At 44.8% G+C, this 23,400-nt stretch overlaps 1 protein-coding gene across 7 annotated transcripts; it reads left to right on the top strand.

Moving 5' to 3' along the window:
• Positions 1 to 774: 774 nt before the first annotated feature.
• LOC109910104 (C-terminal-binding protein 1-like) lies at positions 775 to 22,761 on the top strand. 7 transcript variants are annotated; one of them, XM_031797660.1, is made up of 12 exons: positions 776 to 986; positions 2,385 to 2,425; positions 2,510 to 2,715; positions 3,194 to 3,360; positions 8,687 to 8,841; positions 9,667 to 9,811; positions 9,936 to 10,142; positions 11,800 to 12,014; positions 16,665 to 16,795; positions 17,755 to 17,882; positions 18,284 to 18,404; positions 18,606 to 22,761. In XM_031797660.1, the coding sequence occupies exons 4-12, from the start codon at positions 3,303 to 3,305 to the stop codon at positions 18,772 to 18,774; spliced, it is 1,329 nt and encodes a 442-aa protein (XP_031653520.1). In that variant the 5' UTR covers positions 776 to 986; positions 2,385 to 2,425; positions 2,510 to 2,715; positions 3,194 to 3,302; the 3' UTR covers positions 18,775 to 22,761. The 7 variants fall into 7 exon arrangements, with proteins under 7 accessions (XP_031653522.1, XP_031653520.1, XP_031653524.1 ...); XM_031797665.1 differs by lacking the exon at positions 776 to 986 and adding an exon at positions 1,130 to 1,230 and having other exon boundaries at positions 18,284 to 18,425; XM_031797662.1 differs by lacking the exon at positions 2,510 to 2,715 and having other exon boundaries at positions 775 to 986.
• Positions 22,762 to 23,400: the final 639 nt, after the last annotated feature.

The raw sequence follows: 23,400 nt of genomic DNA, 5'->3' as shown, positions 1-23,400 counted from the left end.
AACATTGTTTCAATATTCAACTTTGATCTCTATCTGTCCCATAGAAATGAATGTGTAGGGAGTCGGGATGAGACAGACAGGCAGGCAGCGTTTTTCAGCTAGTCAACATCATGAATCAGCTAGCATCATTTTTATGGATATATACAAATAAATGTAAATTGAAAAACTTCTGTTTGAAGTGATTGTGTTAGCTGTGTTGTTGGCTAGCTCCTCTGACCAGGGGAAATTGCGCCTCATTCGCTCATAATTATGGATATCCAAATGTCTCTAGAAAACAGCTTAAACAAATACAAATGCGGCTACTTTGCTGTTATTCTTGCTGCACTTTTTGACGTGACTGTAAATTAGCCGTAGTTGGCTAGCTAGCAAGCAAGGGATAAGAACGTTGCCAGCCAGTATGGCAATAGATTATTTAGAACAAACGACTGGGTCGCGACCACAGAACAACTGATCGACTGGGTCGTGTCTCTGGCAACCGAACGACCGACCAGAGGGCTTGGGTAGCAACCTTAGATTTGTGTCGGGTCAAGATCTTGTGGAAGGATGAAATAGTATGAATAAAAAAAAATATATATAAATCATTTATTTGAATATGTTGGTAACCCATTGTATAAAAGTGATAATGCCCTCGAAGCAGGGCCAAATGTGTCAACTCCTCCTGCTGCAAAAAAAATAATTCGTCCATAGTTTTCAGGCCTTGTGTCAGGTTTTCAAATTGGATATACATTTTAGCTGGACCTGGCAACCCTGATTTGGGTGCACTGTTTGACCACCGCCGTGGAAGTTGAGGGCGCTCTGCCTTCCCCTCCTACCAATGCCTCGCACTCTGCCTGTCCGTCACACGTTGTGTACACTGGTACGGCGGGAGGCCTGACCCCCCACGAACCGGCGACTTCCTCTTTTTCAGATTTCATGGCGATCGGGAGAGAGGGAAGACCACCGAAGCACGCACACTGTCTCAATCCAACCGAAATACAATTATTTAGGTAAATAATTCGCCGCTCGTGCATTACTCAGTTACCGGGGTAGCGAATGATGCACGACTAACGTGCACGTTGGGGATATCCACGTTTCCTCCGTGATCTTTCGTTTCTGAATTTCAGATATTCACATTGTAGCGCAATTCGCTAATAACGAATCGGATGAAATGGGCTCCAACAGTACGCGTCTCCCACACATCGTAACGTTAGGCTAGCAAGCAAGCTAACTTGCGATGCTAACTATCCAACGGTAGTTTGATATGTTTGTTAAAATATAACGTTAAACTAGCCACCGCCAAGTCGAACTTTTCGTGTATTTTTGGGATGCTTAACATGCGTTTTGTTTAATCCAAATATGGTTCCGATAATAAGTAACGATGTGTTTTATCTGGCACGGTTAACTGACCAACTAACCTTAGCTAATGTTAGCTTACTGGCTATCTAGCTAGCCAGATGCGATAAACGGTCGTTATTAGTAGCCATACAGTTAATTTAATTGCTAATGTTAACTAGCTAGCTATCATGGCGGCTTCTGCAGAGTTTTGAAACTTGTAGTTAGCTGTTCGATAGTGAAATGTACTTTATCAGCCATATGTTGTAATGGGTTGAGTTCGCAAACAACTGTATTGGATACTTTGTATCAACCTTGCTCTTGTTAAATTATTAACTGCCATTGTTTCCATAACCCAGTCACTGTTGATTTACATTGTGATGGGTTTCAAGTTTGGAATGCATTACGTTAATCATCGCTACTTTTAGCATTTATACGTTTTGGAACGTTATCCCAACCTCTCAAATTATGTGATTCTATCTAAGTGTCATAGTTAGAGGTTTGAATGGATATTTTTTAATTAGGGAAAGTTAGGCTGGCTAATTCTTCCTCACATTATGCCAGTGTACGTCATCAAATGGTAGCCAACTAGTGTTAACTGTTCTCTCTTAAGTTGGAAAGCATAACTTGTACACATTATAATATGGCAGACACCCCTGTCCAAAATGTTAGACACTAGTCTTCATCTAACAGTGATCAAGGCCTAACTACTGTTCCACAAGCACTTTTTGTTATAAGGCCTTTCGTCATTCTGCCAAAGTACTCCATGTTTAGCACTCACCTTTTTATATGGGTTTGGCCTAGAAGTGACTGACGTTATTGTTATGAGTGGGCCCTGGGCATGTGAGAGGTGGGTCGGTAGTTATGAGAATACATCGTATATAATCACACACTATTTCTTCTTTATATTGGGTCGTTTGGAGGATGATTTGGGTCACAGTCAACTTCTAATTTGCGTCTTGAGATGAAAAAGTTGAAGAACCCCTGTCAGTTATCTAATCAATATGCATGTGTTTGTGTGAGTGAGTGAAGAAGACCCTCGGATAATAAGACTATTTTTTTTTGCTTGACAGTGAGATCTAAGCAGACAGACACTGAAAGGATTCTCCTGCTGGTAAGTCAGCCACTCGTCCATATGGTTACTAGTCTTTCCAGTTTGAAAAATGGAAAGTGCACCATCTCTTTCCCTCTGGTTTAGGTCATTTATCTCACACCATTGGATAGGTGAAAGCAAGGGTTATCAACTACATGGCTTTCACCAATCCAGTCAAGTCAGAGTACGTATAATCTTTAGGGAGAGAAGAATGGATGCATTGTCAAAGTACTGAAACAGGCCCTAGGTTTAAATTTACCACAGAGAAAGGAGAAGTCAGAATACACACTCACCAATACCACACTACATGGGTAAGTGTTTATTTGGGTGTAAGTTCCGATTTTAGTTTGATGCAATATTGTACAATGCAAGTGTAACAACTTGGGTTGCTTATTTTGTACCAATAAAGTTTGAGAGAATTTGGGAGGGAGAAAGAAGACGCACTTTTTTTTGTGTAAGAACATAGGATTATAATTTGTTTAGTAGACGCCTAAACCTCAGTGCCCTTTGTTATTGTAACATCTTAAGGCTGCTAAACTTGAAACCACATTTGCATCAACTAACCTCTGAAGATCCTGCAGCAGTAACGGCACCCTACACTAACTGTGATAGTGTGGGTTTTTTCCCCCTCTCAAATTGTCAAACTTTATTTGTACGAAATAAGCAATCCATATTGCAGAAGCAGTACAACAGAAATGACTAATAAAACCTTTCACGTTCTACCCGGTCACAACTCTGTCTCTCTTGCGCTCTCTCCCCCTGTCAATTGCTATATCTCTCTCTGTGCAGGTGTTGCTCAGTGGGCAGTAGTGGTTTCTGGTGCTGGTGTTCTGTTGAAGGGGCTCCTTAGCGCTCTGTGCTGTTGTCTTGCTGTGTCCTGGGTTAGGACTGCCAGCCTATGGCTCTAATGGACAAACACAAAGTAAAGCGACAAAGACTTGACCGCATTTGTGAGGGTAAGGAGCCATGTTTTGCGACACACTCAAACACGCGCACACAGACACTGACCTACAGTTAACGCACGCACTCACACACTGACCATACACAGACTGCGCATCTTACATCTTGTATTTTTCTATAATAGGCATTTGAATATTAAGATTTCACAATTCATTTTTATCAGGTTATAGTCATATGGTAATGAGTATTCTCACACCTCCATCACAAATTCATAATACAAAATGGTTTCTACAGGTCTGATTTGGTGTATCAGAACATCCTCCAGAGAGGATGTGCAGTTTTCTTCAAATTGATTGAATGTGTGATTATCACATGCCTATGTCTATAATATTTTGCACTTCCAGTGCATTCGGAATGTACCACTTGTCTTTTCACATTTGTTACGTTACACCCTTATTCTAAAATTTATGGGGGGAAAATTCCCCTCATCAATCTATACACAATACCCCATAATGACAATGTGAAAACAGTTTTTTTTGAAAATTGTGCAAATGTATTAAAAATGAAAAACAGAAACCTTATTTACTTAAGTATTCAGACCCTTTGCTATGAGACTTGAAATTGAGCTCAGGTGCACCCTGTTTAAATTGATTATCCTTGAGAGGTTTCTATAACTTGATTGGAGTCCACCTGTGGTTAATTAAATTGATTGAACATTATTTGGAAAGACCTGTCTATATAAGGTCCCACAGTTGACAATGCATGTCAGAGCAAAAACCACGCCATGAGATTGAATGATTGTGTCGAGGCTCAGATCTGTGGAAGGGTACCAAACAAATTCTGCAGCATTGAACGTCCCCAGGAACAGTTGCCTCCATCATCCTTAAATGGAACAAGTTTGGAACCACCAAGACGCTTCCTGTAGCTGCGCAGTCGGAGGAGAAGGGCCCTATGGTCACTCTAACAGAGCTCCAGAGTTCCTCTGTGGAGATGTGAGAACCTTCCAGAAGGACAATCATCTCTGCAGCACTCCACCAATCAGGCATTTTTTAAGGGGGTAAAAAGGCACATGGCAGCCCACTTGGAGTTTGCCAAAAGGCACCTAAAGGACTCTCACACCATGAGAAACAAGATTCTATGGTCTGAAATCAAGATTGAGCTATTTGGCCTGAATGCCAAACGTCACAAAGATGAACGGAGCAAAGTACAGAGAGATCCTTGATGAAAACCTTCTCCAGAGCACTCTGGACCTCAGACTTGGGCGAAGGTTCACCTTCCAACAGGACAACGACCCTAAGCACACAGTCAAGACAACGCAGGAATGGCTTCGGGACAAGTCTCTGAATAAATGTCCTTGAGTGGCCCAGCCAGAGCCTGACTTGAACCCGGTCGAACATATCTGGAGGGACCTGAAAATAGCTGTGCTGCGATGCTCCCCATCCAACCTGACAGCTTGAGAGGATCTGCAGAGTAGAATGGGAGTAAACTCTCCAAATACATGTACTTGTAGCGTCATACCCAAGAAGACTCAAGGCTGTAATCGCTGCCAAAGGTGCTTCAACAAAGTACAGAGTAAAGGGTCTGAATACTTTTGTAAGTATATATATATATTTTGCTTTGCTTTATCATTATGTGGTACTGTGTTGTAGATTGACGAGGGGAAAAAACGATTCAATCCATTTTAGAATAAGGCTCTAACGTAACAAAATGTGTAAAAAGTGAAGGGGTCTGAATACTTTCTGAATGCACTGTACATCAGCTGCTGATATGGAATGTATTTTTATTAATGATCAGCCTATTAGTTTGTGGAGTGGCAGATGGGATATAGGGCTGGGAATGATTACATTGCTTTGGTGGCGATACGATATGTATTGCGACAGTCACTGTTATATATGTTTTGTGATTCAGTGTTCCTGCTGCAGAGAGATGAGAGGGCATGAGAATTAGTTTTCATCAGTCATGGAAATAAAAGTGCTGAAAATAAATTTGTCTCCCTATTTCAAAAGAAGATGCAGAACAAGCTATTAAGGAAAAAGTACTGGAGTTTTGGTGCCGGTACAGCCAACTAGCTAAAAAATAATATTGCAATATTGTGAAAATATAGTCCAAAAATAAAATCCTGATATGTAACTGTATTGATCCTCCCCCCATCACTAGTAGAATAGTGTAGTGATGGCTTGGGGATAGTCAGAGAGAGCGCAAAATGCCCTTATCTCACTTCCTGTTTCTGTCTGTGGGGATTTCAAGAGGGGTTAGTGGGTGGCCAAGCTGGTGTGCCTGAGCTATGAGCCGTGAGAAAGAATGTCAAGGCAAGGTACAAATGATGAGGATGACAGAGTACATGACAGGCTAGGATAATAGACCAGTTAGATTACAACATGATCAGTGTTTTTTGTGTTTGTTTTTTTACAAAGACTGAAATTAACTGAAAAGGTAGAATGGTATCACTTTGGCCTAGATGTAAAACAAATAAATTGGTATTGCAAGTCATGCTAAGCCTCAATTTGTAGTGTATACAAATGTCATCAAAAGGTAATGAAATCATATAAAATATCTTTTAAATTCTGGACATATAAGACAAAATTCTGGTCTGTACTACCCCAGTCCAAACTAAATAAATTGGTGTGAAATGCAGCCCTTGGGTGATGTTGAGATAAAATGGAGGGAGTTGTCTGGGAGAGTCAGGTCCCCTGAGATGAGTGAGAGGAGCAGGGTGAGGGGTCGCGGCCGTGGCTACAGGGAAACGGGCCAGCTGTCTCTTTAAAAAACAACAACAGTCAAACCAGACCTAGCCACTGCCTGGCTATGCTAATGAGGTTAGTGCTGGTTGGCTGGCCCTCAATGGAGCCGTCCGTGATTGGAGCCGGACCGTGGGGGAGGGGCTGGGTGTGGATGACAGCAGGGATCTAGCCAGCCGAGAACAGTCTGACAGAACTAGAGAGAGAAAAGAAAGAACGATAGAGGGAGAGAGCGAGGCGAGAGAGAGGAAGACAGGCTGGCAAACTTCATAATGCAAGGTTAGGCGCGCTGGTGTGTGTCGTTAAATGTGTTTGTGAAGGAGAGCTTGAAGATGGAAGGGGGTGATATGGGCTTGGGTGTGGTGTTGCCGACGAGTGTGTGTGTCGTTTCCTTTTTGCTCAGCGTGTCCTTGTAGCGAATTGAGCAACTGTGTGTGTGTGTGTGTGTGTGTGTGTGTGTGTGTGTGTGTACGGCGCCTGCGTGTATGTGTGTTATTGTGTGTCTGGCTGGATGTTGGGTGGAGTAGTGCTGCATTATCATCCTACCCTGCCCCTCCCCCTCTCCCTGCTCTCTCTCTCTCACACTCCTTAAACCAAGGGAAAGAGAAAGGAGGAGGAGGAAAGGAAAGGAGGGAGGGAGAATGAATGAAGCGCTGAATGAATTGCATTGTGTGCGCGGCCATGCTTGTGCTCCATAAGCCTTGTACGCAAGCGTCCTTTACTCTAAATATTTGTGTTTTTGCGCTTCTGAGGCTGCCTTTTGTTAACCAGTAATTGTGAATCCATTGTGATCTCTGGCATGTGGAGATTAAGATAAAGGAAAATGCTTTGTTATTTTTTTTAATGAGATGCAGATTCACTTTCTTAAGCCTTCTCGGCTAGGCCCATTTGGGAAATGCTTTGACGTCACAGGAAGCGTCCACAAATATTTGTCTTCCACCGCCTGCCTGCCACCAGTTCCTATCCTACTCCCCCCTCTCTTTCTCCCTCCCCCACTATGACACAGGACATAGTGTTTGTGCATGTGGATGTCTGTCTGTGTGTCTGTCCCTGCATGCGTCCTGCCCTCTGTCCATGTGAATGTTCCAGCGAGACACATGCACCCCCCCCCCCCCCCCCCCCCCCCCCTTCTTGTCCCTCTCCCCCACCCCAGACCATACACCTGTCACGCAGAGACTGTGTGTGTGCTTCTGGTCTAGGGGCCAGTGGTGTGGTCTGGTGTGTGTTACGTGTGTGTGTGTGTGTGAGAAGGGCAGTGCGTTCTGATTCAGAAGGCCAGTTCATGATTAGTTCAGTGTGAAGGAGAGGCAGAGCGCTAAGACACACACACACACACACACACACACACACACACACGAATATGTCTTATGATGATGGTATCAGTGGTGATGTTAGCTTTTGTTCCAGTTGGCCACATTTCTCTAGTGACCTTTGGCACAGATGTTAGCCTTGTGCTTTGTCTCGCATTCTGCCACTTGGTGCTCAGTGATGATTGAGGATTTCGATGCAGACACAGGACCACGGTGGACAAGTGTAGCCATGTATCAGTGGCGTGTGTTTACGGATGTGTGTACAGAACGTGTGTGTGTGTTTGGGGGGGCTCCAGAGGAGGGAATTTAGGTCATGACTCAGACTCTCTCTCTACCCCCTCCCCCCTTCTTCCCTGCACCCCGCATCTCAACCCCTCTACTGCCCCTCCCCCAACCGTCACACTCGACCTCCCCTGGCACTGCAGCCAGCTACAGTGTAGCTCCACAAGCATTTTCATCCTCCACTCTGGCTGGAGTCAGCGATGTAGGTGGTGTGTCATTCAGTGTGTCTTACATGTGTCGTCATAGCATGTGCATCTGATTTCCGTGGGGTTGCATGTATTGACGTTGTAGGTTCGTGATGGTGTTGGAACCCCCCCGTCTCTTTGTCATCTCAGATGTGCTCTCTGCAGCAGAAGATCCAGTTACATATTACCATTGCGTAACCATCACACGCAGCCACTGATCCCTCAGGGTGCCAGTGTTGACAAGGCCCTGGCTGTTTGTGGGGATGGAGAAGAGAGCATCATGGGACTCGCTTTGGTAGTAGTAATCATGTTAGTGGTCACTGGTCAGACTCACTATTCGGGTTGAGCCTGCTCTGGCCCCAGCACTGATGATGCCAGTGGCTATTGTCATGCCTGGTCAAGTTCAGAGGGACTTTAATGGTGTGCACGTGTGTGTTGTAATGGTCAAGGCAATGGTGCGTGTAGAAGGTTTACGGCAGTGATTCATTTTGCCCTGGTCCAGAGACTCCAGAAACATTGTTGATTCACTAACCTCAGTGAACAGTCCCATCTGGGAAAACATGGTGCGCTGTATGCAGTGTTTTTGACTTTATCACACATCCCCCAAAGGAAGCCATTTTGTCTGGGCGAACGGTCAACTCAAAATGGACTGTAAACGTCAGATGAACACTTATAGTTTGATGGTTATAATATGGACATTAAATAAATAAAAAATTATCCACAACCATTAGTGTGTCAAGCACCATGCTCCAACCTAGCCAGCCATTGGAACCAAAGCAGCACATACGATTTTAGAATGCAACTAATTTAGTGACCTTTCATAATGCCAAATCATGTCTTAACTGTCCCGCTCTCCCCTGTGTGCAGGCATCCGCCCCCCCATCCTGAACGGGCCCATGCACCCTCGGCCCCTGGTGGCCCTGCTGGACGGGCGTGACTGCACCATAGAGATGCCCATCCTCAAGGATGTGGCCACTGTGGCCTTCTGTGATGCCCAGTCCACCCAGGAGATACACGAGAAGGTAGAGTGAGACACACACACTTTAGGAACACCTGCTCCTTCCATGACAGACTGACCAGGTGAATCCAGGTGAAAGCTATGATCCCTTATTGATGTAACCTGTTAAAGACACTTCAGTCAGTGTAGATGAAGGGAGGGGACATGTTAAAGAAGGATTTTAAAGCCTTGAGACATGGATTGTGTGTGCCATTCAGAGAGTGTATGGGCAAGACAAAATATGTTTTAAAAAGACTGCCTTTGAACGGGATATGGTAGTAGGTGTCAGGTGCACCTTTTTTAGTCTGTCAAGAACTGTAACGGTGCTGGGTTTTTCACACTCAACAGTTTCCTGTGTATATCGAGAATGGTCCACCACCCAAAAGACGTCCAGCTAACTTGATATAACTGTGGGATGCATTGGAGTTAACATGGGCCAACATCCCTGTGGAACACCTTCAACACCTTGTAGAGTCCATGCCCCAACAAATTGAGGCTTTTCTGAGGGAAAAAGAGGGTGCAACTCAATATTAGGGAGATTCTCCTAATCTTTTGTACACTCAGTGTTTATAAGGCAACATACACTGTCTGGTTGTAAGCTTCCTGTTAATTTGGCTATAAGCGGCACTTCCTGATTTCTAAAATATTTAAAAAGTTATTCAGGACTACCTCCTGACTGCTAGCCATGTGTTTATTTGAGTATTTATGATACTGTCTAACCAGCAGTATGTGTGTTAACCCTGTAGGTGCTGAACGAGGCTGTATTCATTTGTGTGATGGCCTTGTCTGACTGTGTGTGTTAACCCTGTATTGCCAACTGTATAACGGTGTCTGTGTATTAACCCCGTAGGTGCTGAACGAGGCAGTGGGGGCTCTGCTCTACCACACCATCACCCTCTCCAGAGACGACCTGGATAAGTTCAAAGGCCTCCGAGTCATTGTCAGGATCGGCAGTGGCTTCGACAACGTCGACATCAAAGCTGCAGCTGAGCTGGGTGAGTCATGCCCGAATACACACACACGCAGTATGCCGATGAACAGGTACACACACACACACTCCTCTCTTTCCTTCATCTCACCATCTCCCTCTCTCCCCACCTCCCCATCTCTCTCCCCCAGGCATCGCAGTGTGTAACGTGCCAGCGTGCTCGGTGGAGGAGACGGCCGACACGTCCATGTGTCTGATCCTGAACCTGTACCGCCGCGTCACCTGGATGCATCAGGCCCTGAGGGAGGGCACCAGGGCCTCCAGCGTGGAGCAGATCAGGGAGGTGGCCGGGGGAGCTGCCCGCATCCGGGGGGAGACGTTGGGCATCATCGGCCTGGGTGAGTGGGGGTCATCTGGGCTAGGGTAGGGAGGTTGATGGAGTTACTGGGTAGTGGAGAAGGGGGCTGATTTAGAGCAGCTGATTTTTAAAATATTTTATTTACCTTCATTAAACTAGGCAAGTCAGTTAACCTGTAGTGACGCCCAGCCCGTGAACGGGACCGTTATCATCATCTGACACTAATTAGCATAACGCAACGGACATAAATCTTCCTAGAAAATCTTCCTATTCATGAAAATCACAAGTGAAATATATTGGAACACAGCTTAGCCTTTTGTTAATCACCCTGTCATCTCAGATTTTCAAAATATGCTTTACAGCGAACGCTAGACAAGCATTTGTGTAAGTTTATCATAGCCTAGCATAGCATTATGCCTTGCTAGCAGCAGGCAAACTTGTCACGGAAATCAGAAAAGCAATCAAATTAAATCGTTTACCTTTGAACTTCTGATGTTTTCACTCACAAGACTCCCAGGTAGATAGCCAAAGTTCATTTTTTTCCCAAAATATTATTTTTGTAGGAGAAATAGCTCCATTTGTTCTTCACGTTTGGCTGAGAAATCGCCCGAAAATTGCGGTCACCACAACTCCGAAAAATATTCCAAATTAGCTCCATAATATCGACAGAAACATGGCAAACGTTGTTTAGAATCCATCCTCAAGGTGTTTTTCTAATATCTATTCGATAATATGTCCGTCGGAACAATTCCTTTTTCTCTAGGACCGATTGGAGTAATGGCTACCTCTGCACTTTACGTGAGAATCTCTCTCGGAGCCACCATGTGACCACTTACGCAATGTGCCCCCATACGGCTATTCTTCAACAGAAATGCGTAAAACTACGTCACAATGCTGTAGACACCTTGGGGAATACGTATAAAGCGTAAGCTCGTTGATGGTACATTCACAGCCATATAGGGAGTCATTTGGAACGCAGCGCTTTCAAAACCTGGTGCACTTCCGGATTGGATTTTTCTCAGGCTTTCGCCTGCAACATCAGTTCTGTTATACTCACAGACAATATCTTTACAGTTTTGGAAACGTTAGTGTTTTCTATCCAAAGCTGTCAAATTATATGCATATTCTAGCATCTTGTCCTGACAAAATATCCCGTTTAAAACTGGAACTTTTTTTTCTCCAAAAATGAAAATACTGCCCCCTAACACCAAGAGGATAATTATTAAGAACAAATTCTTATTTTCAATGACGGCCTAGGAACAGTGAGTTAACTGCCTTGTTCAGGGGCAGAACGACAGATTTGTACCTTGTCAGCTTGTGGTTTTGAACTTGCAACCTTTCGGTTACTAGTCCAACTCTCTAACCACTAGGCTACCCTGACTAGTGACTTGTGGTCACTAGGCTACCCTGACTAGTGGTCACTAGGCTACCCTGACTAGTGACTTGTGGTCACTAGGCTACCCTGACTAGTGGTCACTAGGCTACCCTGACTAGTGGTCACTAGGCTACCCTGACTAGTGGTCACTAGGCTACCCTGACTAGTGGTCACTAGGCTACTCTGACTAGTGGCCCCTAGTCTGGCCTGTTTTCAATTGACAATTGGGGCTACGAGAGGCCCTGGAATTGCTATGGGTGCCTATGTGCCCCACAATGGATATACAAATACTAGTTACCCCTGTGCGTTCCTCTCTCTGCAGGTCGTGTGGGCCAGGCGGTGGCTCTGCGGGCCAAGGCGTTTGGTTTCGGGGTGATCTTCTACGACCCCTACCTGCCTGACGGAGTGGAGCGCTCCCTGGGCCTGCAGAGGATGACTACGCTCCAAGACCTGCTCATCCACTCTGACTGTGTCTCTCTACACTGCAGCCTCAATGAACACAACCACCACCTCATCAACGACTTCACCATCAAACAGGTACACGATGTCATAAACACACATCGTACACACATATTTTATGTATGTTTTAGGGCTGTCAAACGATTTAAATAATCACAATTCATCTAAATGTTTTAATTTGCTCAAATTTGTCCCTTAAGAAAAAATAACCCTATTAAAAAGCAGTTTTGTTGAGTTACAGGTTTACTATGCTTTTATTGTAAGGGACGGAAACACAATCTGTATAAGAAATAAAATACTCACAATGTTTAAATTAGCTACATGTAATATTTTTGCATTGTAATTTCAGAAAATGTCATTAATATATCTGAAGTAATAGTGGAATGATAGTGTTTAACAATATTTTTTTCCTCCAAAAAAGTGATTGGGCCCACACAAAATTGCATTCTATTGGTGCAGCCTTCTTATTGGTCAACAGAAGACGGACTGGCTCTTGTTGTTAAATTGACTGGGCCGCATGCTAACCGAATCCGTTAGTGAGCGATACTTTATACAAATCGTTCAGCCCCAGTCAATTTGACAAGAGATTTGCCGGGCCCAAAAATACTACATGTAGCTCTTTTAAATATACTTACTCCCTCTTATTAATGTTCTTGACGTTTTAACACTTGCGAACACACACAAACAAACAGTTAAAGCTTCAGGCATTCTCAATTAGTGTTCTCCCAATTTCTGATTTGGAGGGTTAAGTACCGGAAAACAGAACTGACTCTATGGACACAAGGAGCATTTTATACCTGTTCAACAATGATATGAATTCCACAGAAGACAATAGCTCAGCCAGGTCTGAGTTCATGTAATAACAGCTATTAGATGTAGCCTAGGCTACTTCAACATGAGCTAGTCACAAGCTGGTTCTACAAAAATGGAGATTATTTGCTTAAATCTTTTGACCTGAGAAATGCAAGAAAAACCGTACCTACAGTGCCTTGCGAAAGTATTCAGCCCCCTTGAACTTTGCGACCTTTTGCCACATTTCAGGCTTCAAACATAAAGATATAAAACTGTATTTTTTTGTGAAGAATCAACAACAAGTGGGACACAATCTTGAAGTGGAACGACATTTATTGGATATTTCAAACTTTTTTAACAAATCAAAAACTGAAAACTTGGGCGTGCAAAATTATTCAGCCCCCTTAAGTTAATACTTTGTAGCGCCACCTTTTGCTGCGATTACAGCTGTAAGTCGCTTGGGGTATATGTCTATCAGTTTTGCACATCGAGAGACTGACATTTTTTCCCATTCCTCCTCGCAAAACCGCTCGAGCTCAGTGAGGTTGGATGGAGAGCATTTGTGAACAGCAGTTTTCAGTTCTTTCCACAGATTCTCGATTGGATTCAGGTCTGGACTTTGACTTGGCCATTCTAACACCTGGATATGTTTATTTTTGAACCATTCCATTGTAGATTTTGCTTTATGTTTTGGATCATTGTCTTGTTGGAAGACAAATCTCCGTCCCAGTCTCAGGTCTTTTGCAGACTCCATCAGGTTTTCTTCCAGAATGGTCCTGTATTTGGCTCCATCCATCTTCCCATCAATTTTAACCATGTTCCCTGTCCCTGCTGAAGAAAAGCAGGCCCAAACCATGATGCTGCCACCACCATGTTTGACAGTGGGGATGGTGTGGTCAGGGTGATGAGCTGTGTTGCTTTTACGCCAAACATAACGTTTTGCATTGTTGCCAAAAAGTTCAATTTTGGTTTCGTCTGACCAGAGCACCTTCTTCCACATGTTTGGTGTGTCTCCCAGGTGGCTTGGGGCAAACTTTAAACGACACTTTTATGGATATCTTTAAGAAATGGCTTTCTTCTTGCCACTCTTCCATAAAGGCCAGATTTGTGCAATATACGACTGATTGTTGTCCTATGGACAGAGTCTCCCACCTCAGCTGTAGATCTCTGCAGTTCATCCAGAGTGATCATGGGCCTCTTGGCTGCATCTCTGATCAGTCTTCTCCTTGTATGAGCTGAAAGTTTAGAGGGACGGCCAGGTCTTGGTAGATTTGTAGTGGTCTGACACTCCTTCCATTTCAATATTATCCCTTGCACAGTGCTCCTTGGGATGTTTAAAGCTTGGGAAATCTTTTTGTATCCAATCCGGCTTTAAACTTCTTCACAACAGTATCTCGGACCTGCCTGGTGTGTTCCTTGTTCTTCATGATGCTCTCTGCGCTTTTAACGGACCTCTGAGACTATCACAGTGCAGGTGCATTTATACGGAGACTTGATTACACACAGGTGGATTGTATTTATCATCATTAGTCATTAAGGTCAACATTGGATCATTCAGAGATCCTCACTGAACTTCTGGAGAGAGTTTGCTGCACTGAAAGTAAAGGGGCTGAATAATTTTGCACGCCCAATTTTTCAGTTTTTGATTTGTTAAAAAAGTTTGAAATATCCAGTAAATGTCGTTCCACTTCATGATTGTGTCCCACTTGTTGTTGATTCTTCACAAAAAAAATACAGTTTTATATCTTTATGTTTGAAGCCTGAAATGTGGCAAAAGGTCGCAAAGTTCAAGGGGGCCGAATACTTTCGCAAGGCACTGTAAATGGAATGGATGTCCTGTTCTGGTTTAAAACCATTGTGGGTAGTTAGTTATGTCAAGAGGCATTCAACCATGACATTGTAAACATTATTTTGGTTAGCTAGCGAACTTTAGTATAACTTGCTAGCTATTTTTGTCCAAAATATGTTTTTGCTGTTATCTAAAGAAACACCTGAGAATGTGTGTATGGTTGAGCTTTTTCTTCCTTCAAAATTGTGGCTCAAAGCTGCGCGCAAAGTGGATGTTTTAAGGGTGTTTTCACATATTAGTCCTCTTTTAAAATAAGTGGTGTCAGTCCTGTTTAAAGTGAACCAAAGAAATCTAAAGAAGTCTGTTCTCTTTGTATTCACACTGCCCTTGAATGAGGACTCAACTCTTTTGCCAGTTCACTTCGCCTTTTTTGAGGTCCGAGTCCTCTTTTACATTCGCATTTCAAATTTTTGTTAGAAAGGAACCAAAGATATTTGTCCAACATTCACTCAATGCACTCTAGTAAAAGTACAGGAAAAGTCATTCCATTAGAATGTATACCTACTTATAACTACTTAAATTTTGGAAGTTAACAGATTGCATTTTGGTAAAAGGATGAGACATAATAATTGTCATCAGAAGATAATATTAACATGTAAATATTATTGGTAACAGATGAACTACCAGTAAATGAATTGGCGATTTTAAATAATGCTGTAGGCTACTAACTCTTCAACAGCTAGAATGAATTTTGTACCCATGTTGTGATTCTCATGTTGCCTTTTCACACTATTCATACCCCACATTCCAATAAACAGTTTATGAACCTCTCTTAGCCTGTAGGTCAACATATTGTAAACAGAGAATCTGAACATCGCGTCAGTACAAAACTCCACACACACATTTTAGAATTTCTCTGCGTCCTTGACAATCGCTAATCAGCACACATTTATTTATGTGAACCGGCACATCCTCTTCTCTCTCCAATGTGAAGGGGTTATTGCAGAGGAAACGGTGTTCCAGTAGTCCAGTGTGTGGTGCGGTAATAATTACAAGCAAATCCGGGGAGCTTTGTGTTTACCTTGTCCTAAAAAAAAAAAGAAGGGGGAACCGGACTTCCGAATTCAAGCGAACCATACTCAAACCACCTCTCGAGGTGGTCTCAGTTCGGTTTGCTTAGGGTGCTCTTCTGAGGCCTCTAAGTTCCTATGGAGTGTTCGCACTCCACGGTGTTCCTTTTGGAGTGTTCGCACTCCACGGTGTTCCTTTTGGAGTGTTCGCACTCCACGGTGTTCCTTTTGGAGTGTTCGCACTCCACGGTGTTCCTTTTGGAGTGTTCGCACTCCACTGTGTTCCTTTTGGAGTGTTCGCACTCCACGGTGTTCCTTTTGGAGTGTTCGCACTCCACGGTGTTCCTTTTGGAGTGTTCGCACTCCACGGTGTTCCTTTTGGAGTGTTCGCACTCCACGGTGTTCCTTTTGGAGTGTTCGCACTCCACGGTGTTCCTTTTGGAGTGTCCGTACTCCACGGTGTTCCTTTTGGAGTGTTCGCACTCCACGGTGTTCCTTTTGGAGTGTTCGCACTCCACTGTGTTCCTTTTGGAGTGTTCGCACTCCACGGTGTTCCTTTTGGAGTGTTCGCACTCCACGGTGTTCCTTTTGGAGTGTTCGCACTCCACGGTGTTCCTTTTGGAGTGTTCGCACTCCACGGTGTTCCTTTTGGAGTGTTCGCACGCCACAAAAAAATGAGGGGAACCGCACTGAATTCACAAAAATTGTCTGAAGGGGACCAAGTGTGAAAACACCCTAAGAGACAGACAGCGCCACATAACAGCAGCTACAAGATGGTGCAGGGTCCGTGCGGAATAGGGTCTGTGTGGAAACACGTGCGCTTGAAAGGGGTCCGTGCGGTGAAAAATGAATGCCTTTTTAAAAATCTAACACCTTATTAACTCGTTAACAGCCCTAGTATGTTTGTAAATTCACGTTCTTACATGCATGTACAGGTAACTTCCAAAATAATAGAAACAATTGACTAAATGAGGGATACAAAGTATATTAAAAGCAGGTGCTTCCACATAGGTGTGGTTCCTGAGTTAATTATGGGAGTGCGTGTCTGTATAAAGTAGCCCTGTGTTTTGTGTGTAGATGCGCCAGGGAGCATTCCTGGTGAACTCTGCGCGGGGAGGGCTGGTGGATGAGAAGGCTCTGGCTCAGGCCCTGAAGGAAGGACGGATACGAGGAGCTGCACTAGACGTCCACGAGACAGAGCCCTTCAGGTACACACACACACTGGACGTTCAGTCGTTCACGACACAGAGCCCTTCAGGTACACACACACACACACACACTGGACGTTCAGTCGTCCACGAGACAGAGCCCTTCAGGTACACACACACACACTGGATGTTCACGAGACAGAGCCCTTCAGGTACACACATACACACTGGATGTTCAGTCGTTCACGAGACAGAGCCCTTCAGGTACACACACACACACACACACACTGGACTTTCAGTCGTCCACGAGACAGAGCCCTTCAGGTACACACACACACACTAGATGTTCAGTCGTTCACGAGACAGAGCCCTTCAGGCACACACACACACACACACACACACACACACTGGACGTTCAGTTGTTCACAAGACAGAGCCCTTCAGGTACACACACACACACTGGACGTTTTGTCGTTCACGAGACAGAGCCCTTCAGGCACACACACACACACACACACACACTGGACGTTCAGTTGTTCACAAGACAGAGCCCTTCAGGTACACACACACACACTGGACGTTTTGTCGTTCACGACACAGAGCCCTTCAGGTACACACACACACACACTGGACGTTCAGTCGTTCACGAGACAGAGCCCTTCAGGTACACACACACACTGGACGTTCAGTCGTTCACGACACAGAGCCCTTCAGGTACACGCACACACACTGGACGTTTTGTCGTTCACGACACAGAGCCCTTCAGGTACACACACACACTGGACTTTCACGAGACAGAGCCCTTCAGGTACACACACACACTGGACGTTCAGTCGTTCACGACACAGAGCCCTTCAGGTACACACACACACTGGACGTTCAGTCGTTCACGACACAGAGCCCTTCAGGTACACACACAGCCCACTGAAGGATCCTAGCCTGATTTCGAACCCCCACAAGTGTGATCGTGCACCCACCCCCCTCTCATTCCCCCTCTAACCCTCTCTCTGTTGTTGTAGTTTCTCCCAGGGCCCCCTGAAGGATGCTCCCAACCTCATCTGTACCCCCCACACGTCCTGGTACAGTGAGCAGGCCTCCATCGAGGCCAGAGAGGAGGCTGCCAGGGAGGTGCGCCGTGCCATCACTGGTAAGACCCCTAACACTCCGCTTCAGCTAGTTAACACCGCCTGGGCTTCCATCGCCATCCTAACTTTGTATTATTAGTTATTACGTAGTGATTCATTTATTATTTCAGTGGCTTTATGTAGCTTGAGTATGGCTGCATCTTTTGAGGTTCTAGAGTGGGCTGGTGTTATATCTTACCGACACTCTTTATTTTTTTTGCACACAAGAAAAATGCTAATCAATATTGTGAGAGTTTTTAAAATGGTAAAAAAAAACAAAATACAAATAGCTGCTTGTGCAGGAGAGCTAAAACACCCTGAGTGGCTTATATGCCACCTGTCCCGAAAATGGTATCCTGGTTATTAAAACGGAGATTGGGGGATTTACACGCTAAGCCCTTGTCCCCTGTCTGTCCTCTGTTAGGGCGTATCCCAGACAGTCTGAAGAACTGTGTGAATAAGGAATATCTGATGGCAGCGTCCCAGTGGCCCAGTATGGAGGCTGCAACAGTCCACCCTGAACTCAACGGAGGTGGTGCATACAGGTGAGACCCTCAGCGGTTAAGGTGAGCACAGGAGGACAACCAAGTCAGGAAGTGTATCGTGATTATTATAATTATATTTCATTTTATGCAAAATACGATATCTGTTCTTCACAGTAGATTTGGTTGTTGATGAATGTGCTGCAATGTTGTTCCCTCCTGAACAAGGCCCTGATACGTTCTCTCGCTCTCTCTACGCGTCAGGTTTCCTGTGGGTCTGATCAGCGTAGCAGCAGGGGGTCTGACGGGGGCGGGAGCAGGGGTAGAGGCCCTGGCTCACGCCATCGCCCCTGTGTCCCACCCCCCCCACACCTCGTCGCCAGGGCAACCCAGCAAGGCAGAGGCAGACAGAGACATCCCCTCTGACCAATAGCACCCCAACATTCCTCCGTCACCCCTGGAAACCAACAACCCCACCGTCTCCTCCCACCACCATCATCATCACCACCAACCCTCCTCTCCGACCTCAGGCAGATTGACACTGGGGTTCCGGTTTGATCCGGTTCGATCTGGATCTGTTCAAGCGCCAGTCCTTCAGAACACAGTACCAGCCCAGGAGTGACCTGCCGTCCACAAAATCCCCCTCCTCTGTAACCCTTCCTCGGACCCACTCAACCCCCCCATGGACCCCTATCTCCCCTCTATCCATATTCCCCCCACAACAACAAACCTTCAGCAATAACTCTCTTCTAAAGTATTCAATTGGATTGGTATTTTCATATTTTTTTTTATTCTTTTGAGGAAAAACAAAACATTTAGTTATTGTTTTGAGTAGCATTTCTCCAGCAAAGCTGGACCGAGAGTCTGGCTGTTATGATCCGTCAGAAAGGCGTGAAGGGTTGGCCCGGCGTACATTAGTGGCTTTCTGATGTTACTGCAATCCTTTCTCTTACGCCCCCCTCTCTCTCTCTCTCTCTCTCTCTCTCGCTCTCGCTCTCGCTCTCTCATATTTTAGAAAATGTGTACAAAAGTAAGACACACAACACATCGGGCTTCTATTGTCCCGATTATTCCTCGCCTGATCCTAGATCTCTATCTAGCTAGCTTTAGCCAAGTCAGCTAAAGCACATACAGATATGGGTCCAGGCTACCTGATTCCCTGTCTGTTGGCTAGTGTAGGGATGAATAATGTCAGTGAAGAGCTGAAACCTGAGCAAAGCGTGTTACGTCTCCTCTGCCGCTACAGGGCTGTGTTAAACCCTGTGAGTCCTGTCTCTTCTCCTCAAGATGGTGAACCCTCTCCTTTGGCAGGCGACAATTCTCTTTCCTGCTTTTATATCCCCTTTTGGTGGTCTTAACAGCCGAGCTCCTTTTGTTCCAGCGCCAGTCACTTCCTGTTGAAAGGTCAGATGGATGGCGTCCTATGTTGTGCTCTGTGTCGTCACTCAACAGGCCCTTGCCCACGACGTGGTCTTATACTCAGCAACAGTTATGTCAAATGTTTATTCTGTAAAGGCTGTCCCCTGAACCGGTGTGTAGCTTCAAGATCACGTGAGAACAGTTTCATATCAGTAGGATTGTGCCCCCACCCCCCCCCCAAAAGTCTAACTATTGTTCAAGGGCCTTTTTGTTTCTCAGAGGCACTTAGCACCAAGTACACACGGACACACACAGCGAGCTTGCAACATTGTTAGCAGTGGGCAGCACAGGTCAGCTGTGTAGGACTGAGGTTTGGCCAGCAGGGGGTACCACTGCCATCTGAATGCTCAGTCTGCAGGCTGTGCTCAGAGAGAGGGGCAGTGATTTGGCTGCAGCGCTGAGCTGCGTGTAACCAGCCTGACAGCTACCCCTGGGTTTTTTTAACGCGTCCACACGAAGCAGTCAGCCGCAGGGAAAGTGAAGTACAACTCTTTTGCCGTGACGTCATTAATTACCTGCTGACTTCCAAAGACAACCAGGACGGGTGACAAGGCAAGGACTCGCTGTCTTTCTCTCTCTCTCTCTCTCCCAGACCTCTCCGATCTTTTATCGCAGTCCATCCACCCAACCTCTCTCTCACCCCATCCAGCCCTTGAAGAACTCTGCTCTCCACTAGTGCTTTATCAGCAAGTGTGGATCCACCCATCCCTTTAAGAATGGGCAGTGTTGCCAGCGAGTTGATTCAACCATCCCTTTAAGAAGACGGAGATTCACCGTTCCCGTTAAGGCCAAAGGGAGAGTGTGTGGAGTCTTTATTCTTACATGATCATAGTGGCTTTTCAAAGGCGACCGTGTGGTCTGCATGTGGACCCCTCCCACCCCCCTCATTGGTTGTTTTGACAAGTTGTTGTCTTTCTGAAAGAGTAGTTCTTAACGCTGTCGTCTCTCGTTGTTTCAAGGGAATACCTTTTTATAGTACCTCAGTAACAGATATTGAATGTACGTTCAAACCCTTTTCTTTTTTGTACAGCTTTTGTAGAGACCACTTTGCTATTCTTGACCAGAAGGGTTGTGAAAATTGTAACAATGACGATGATAAATAAGAACCCCACTCAATAACCGAATTGACCAAACAACTTTTTAGGATTTGTCTGCAGGTTTTTTTTTTTTCACTGTCAAAAATCTCAGGCACCGAGACCAGTTACTTATCTCTCATCTTCACCTTAAATGTTATACTTCATTTGTTTCTCTGTGGAAAAAATTAGCACAATGCTTTCCCGTGATTCTCCATTTCGACATCAGATTCCAGTTGATCTGACAAGCTTCTTCAACCACCCGTTCTACAGCACAATGAAACTTGGATTCAAATTCAAAGTGTCAGCATGATCCGTTTTTATTTTCTAGAATGTAGAACTGTATGCCTTTCTACTCTCCCTAATGTCATGCTGCTCTAGCTATTGTGCATGTGAGGTATTTTTGGAGGGCAAACGCTATTGGCCTAAAGATTGTCATCTTGTTGTCCGCCCTTTGCTCCCCAGTGCTTAACCCTTAACCCAAGTTGCCATTTTGTGGTGGTCAGTAACCAGTGATGTACAGTTTTTTCCCCCCTTCCTACCAGAGTCTATGAGGACATGGACATGAGGACATTATAGGCTCCTGTGTCATGTGATGAGTATATATTTTTTTAAATATCCCCCATAGTTTGAATTATGAGCTTAAATAGTGACCTTAAATTGCCATTGATGATATTGATGACATTTTTTTTGGTTGTTTTTAGTTCATCAATGTGTTCAAATCCATTTTTTTTTTTTTTGACTCTTCAGTTGTAATCGTGCTCACTTTGTGTTCTACATGTTGTACTGACACATTTCAGGAACAAACGTTTGAGTTGTTTTGTTGTTGTTGTCTTAGCCGCCCTGCTGTATTTAGCCTCTCCCTGTATAGTAGCTGTAGAGTTGCCATGGAAACACTCACTGCCTTAAACACAGTTGACCACAGTAGGTGGGGTAGGAGAGACACACAGTCAGATGAAACCCCGCTAACAACTCACACCGTAAGGACGTTATTCAATCAAACACTGGTTGACAAGGTTTCCCGGATAAGTCAACAATAACATGCTCTCCACAGAGCTAAAAAGTGTATTTGATTTGACATGCAGTTGAGTGTCTAAGTTTCACACTGCAAATGTTTTGTTGAGTACATCAATCAAAATATGCATTCTCTCAGTCCAGAAAGAACATTTCTGGGTTAACCGGGTGAGCCATTTTGATTGAATTTCCCCATACATGTAGTTGAGTAGGTCACTGTCAGTGCTACAGACTGAAGGAAAGTCCATCTGATATTTCACTCTGGGGTGTGAGAATGTTTCCCCTGCTCCGGCGCTCTGAAAGTCTTTCATGGCCAGCCCCGAGCCCCCCAGCCCCGGGGGCTACAGCGGACACTGATGTGGTCTGTCAGACCAGCTGAAAAGGATGGATACAATTGGTCAATTTTCTCTCTCAGGGTTGAAATGCACACACATCCTCCCGCAGCTTCTTCCTCTCCCTGTCTGTTCTGTGTTCTGCGCTCCTCAGAATGTTGAGCAGTCTCCTGACTTCCAGAAGGCCCTCACCATTCTCTCCCTTCATTCGTACACCGTGAGTTCTTGTTTGGTTTTACCTTCTGTTCTTTGGCACTGACATCTAACCTTCATCTAGCAATGAATGAATACATGTTTTAAATGAGCTGTGTGTAATGTTGAAATTTGGGAAATGTATTTTTACAACATGTGAACATGAGTTTTTTAAAGTTATTTTTTTTGGGGGGGGGGGTGTCTTTCACTCATCCTTTGTCGTGAATTCATTGATTTACTTTCACCAGACTCCTGTAACGTCTCCTGTAACTAGGCTCTTAAGCTTTGGTTTTGTTTTGTTTACTTTTTGTATTAGAAACAATCATGTTTGTGATGGTAATTTCCGATGGTAAACTCCACACCGTATTTTAATAAAATCCAAAAAATGTACCCTTTGCTTTCTCGCCCTGCTTTCTTCTGTGTGAAACATATGTCAAACCTTTAACTCATTTGACTGACCGTTGCTCGCGTGTGTGCGTGCGCAATTTTAATGTGTGCATAGTGCATGGTTTGCTATATAGCAGTGTTGATCCAGGTGTGCTGCCTGCCGCCTTCTTCTCCTGTTTATAAAGTCCAGCCCTTGTGATATAGGAGCAAGTTTTTTTTTTTTTTTTTAACCTTTATTTTAACTAGGCAAGTCAGTTAAGAACAAATTCTTATTTTCAATGACGGCCTAGGAACAGTGGGTTAACTGCCTGTTCAGGGGCAGAACGACAGATTTGTACCTTGTCAGCTCGGGGATTCGAACTTGCAACCTTTCGGTTACTAGTCCAACGCTCTAACCACTAGGCTACCCTGCCGCCCCAAAGTGATACTCGAGGACTGGAGTTGGGGAAACGCTGGTCTTGGCTCGGACACACCAATAGCGCTTGCCAGTCGAGAGTACTTAGCACCTCTGAACAGAGTTCCGGCTGTAATTTTCCAACCGAGTGCAAACCGATTTTTACATTTAGAATCACTTGAGAATGTTGGCAGTCTGACATCCACCAGGGAGGGCCGTCCCTGAAACCCAGTGCGCCAATTGATCGC

This window comes from Oncorhynchus kisutch, linkage group LG19 (genome assembly GCF_002021735.2).
Source record: "Oncorhynchus kisutch isolate 150728-3 linkage group LG19, Okis_V2, whole genome shotgun sequence".
NCBI lineage: Eukaryota > Metazoa > Chordata > Actinopteri > Salmoniformes > Salmonidae > Oncorhynchus > Oncorhynchus kisutch.
This window is presented reverse-complemented; position numbering and strand designations above follow the sequence as displayed.

Excerpts from the sequence above, each read along its gene's own strand:
- LOC109910104 (XM_031797662.1), top strand. The coding sequence starts at position 3,303 with ATGGCTCTAATGGACAAACACAAAGTAAAGCGACAAAGACTTGACCGC. Across the intron at positions 8,842-9,666 it reads CCCAGGAGATACACGAGAAG|GTGCTGAACGAGGCAGTGGG; the intron begins GTAGAGTGAGAC and ends TTAACCCCGTAG. Across the intron at positions 17,883-18,283 it reads GGTGCGCCGTGCCATCACTG|GGCGTATCCCAGACAGTCTG; the intron begins GTAAGACCCCTA and ends GTCCTCTGTTAG.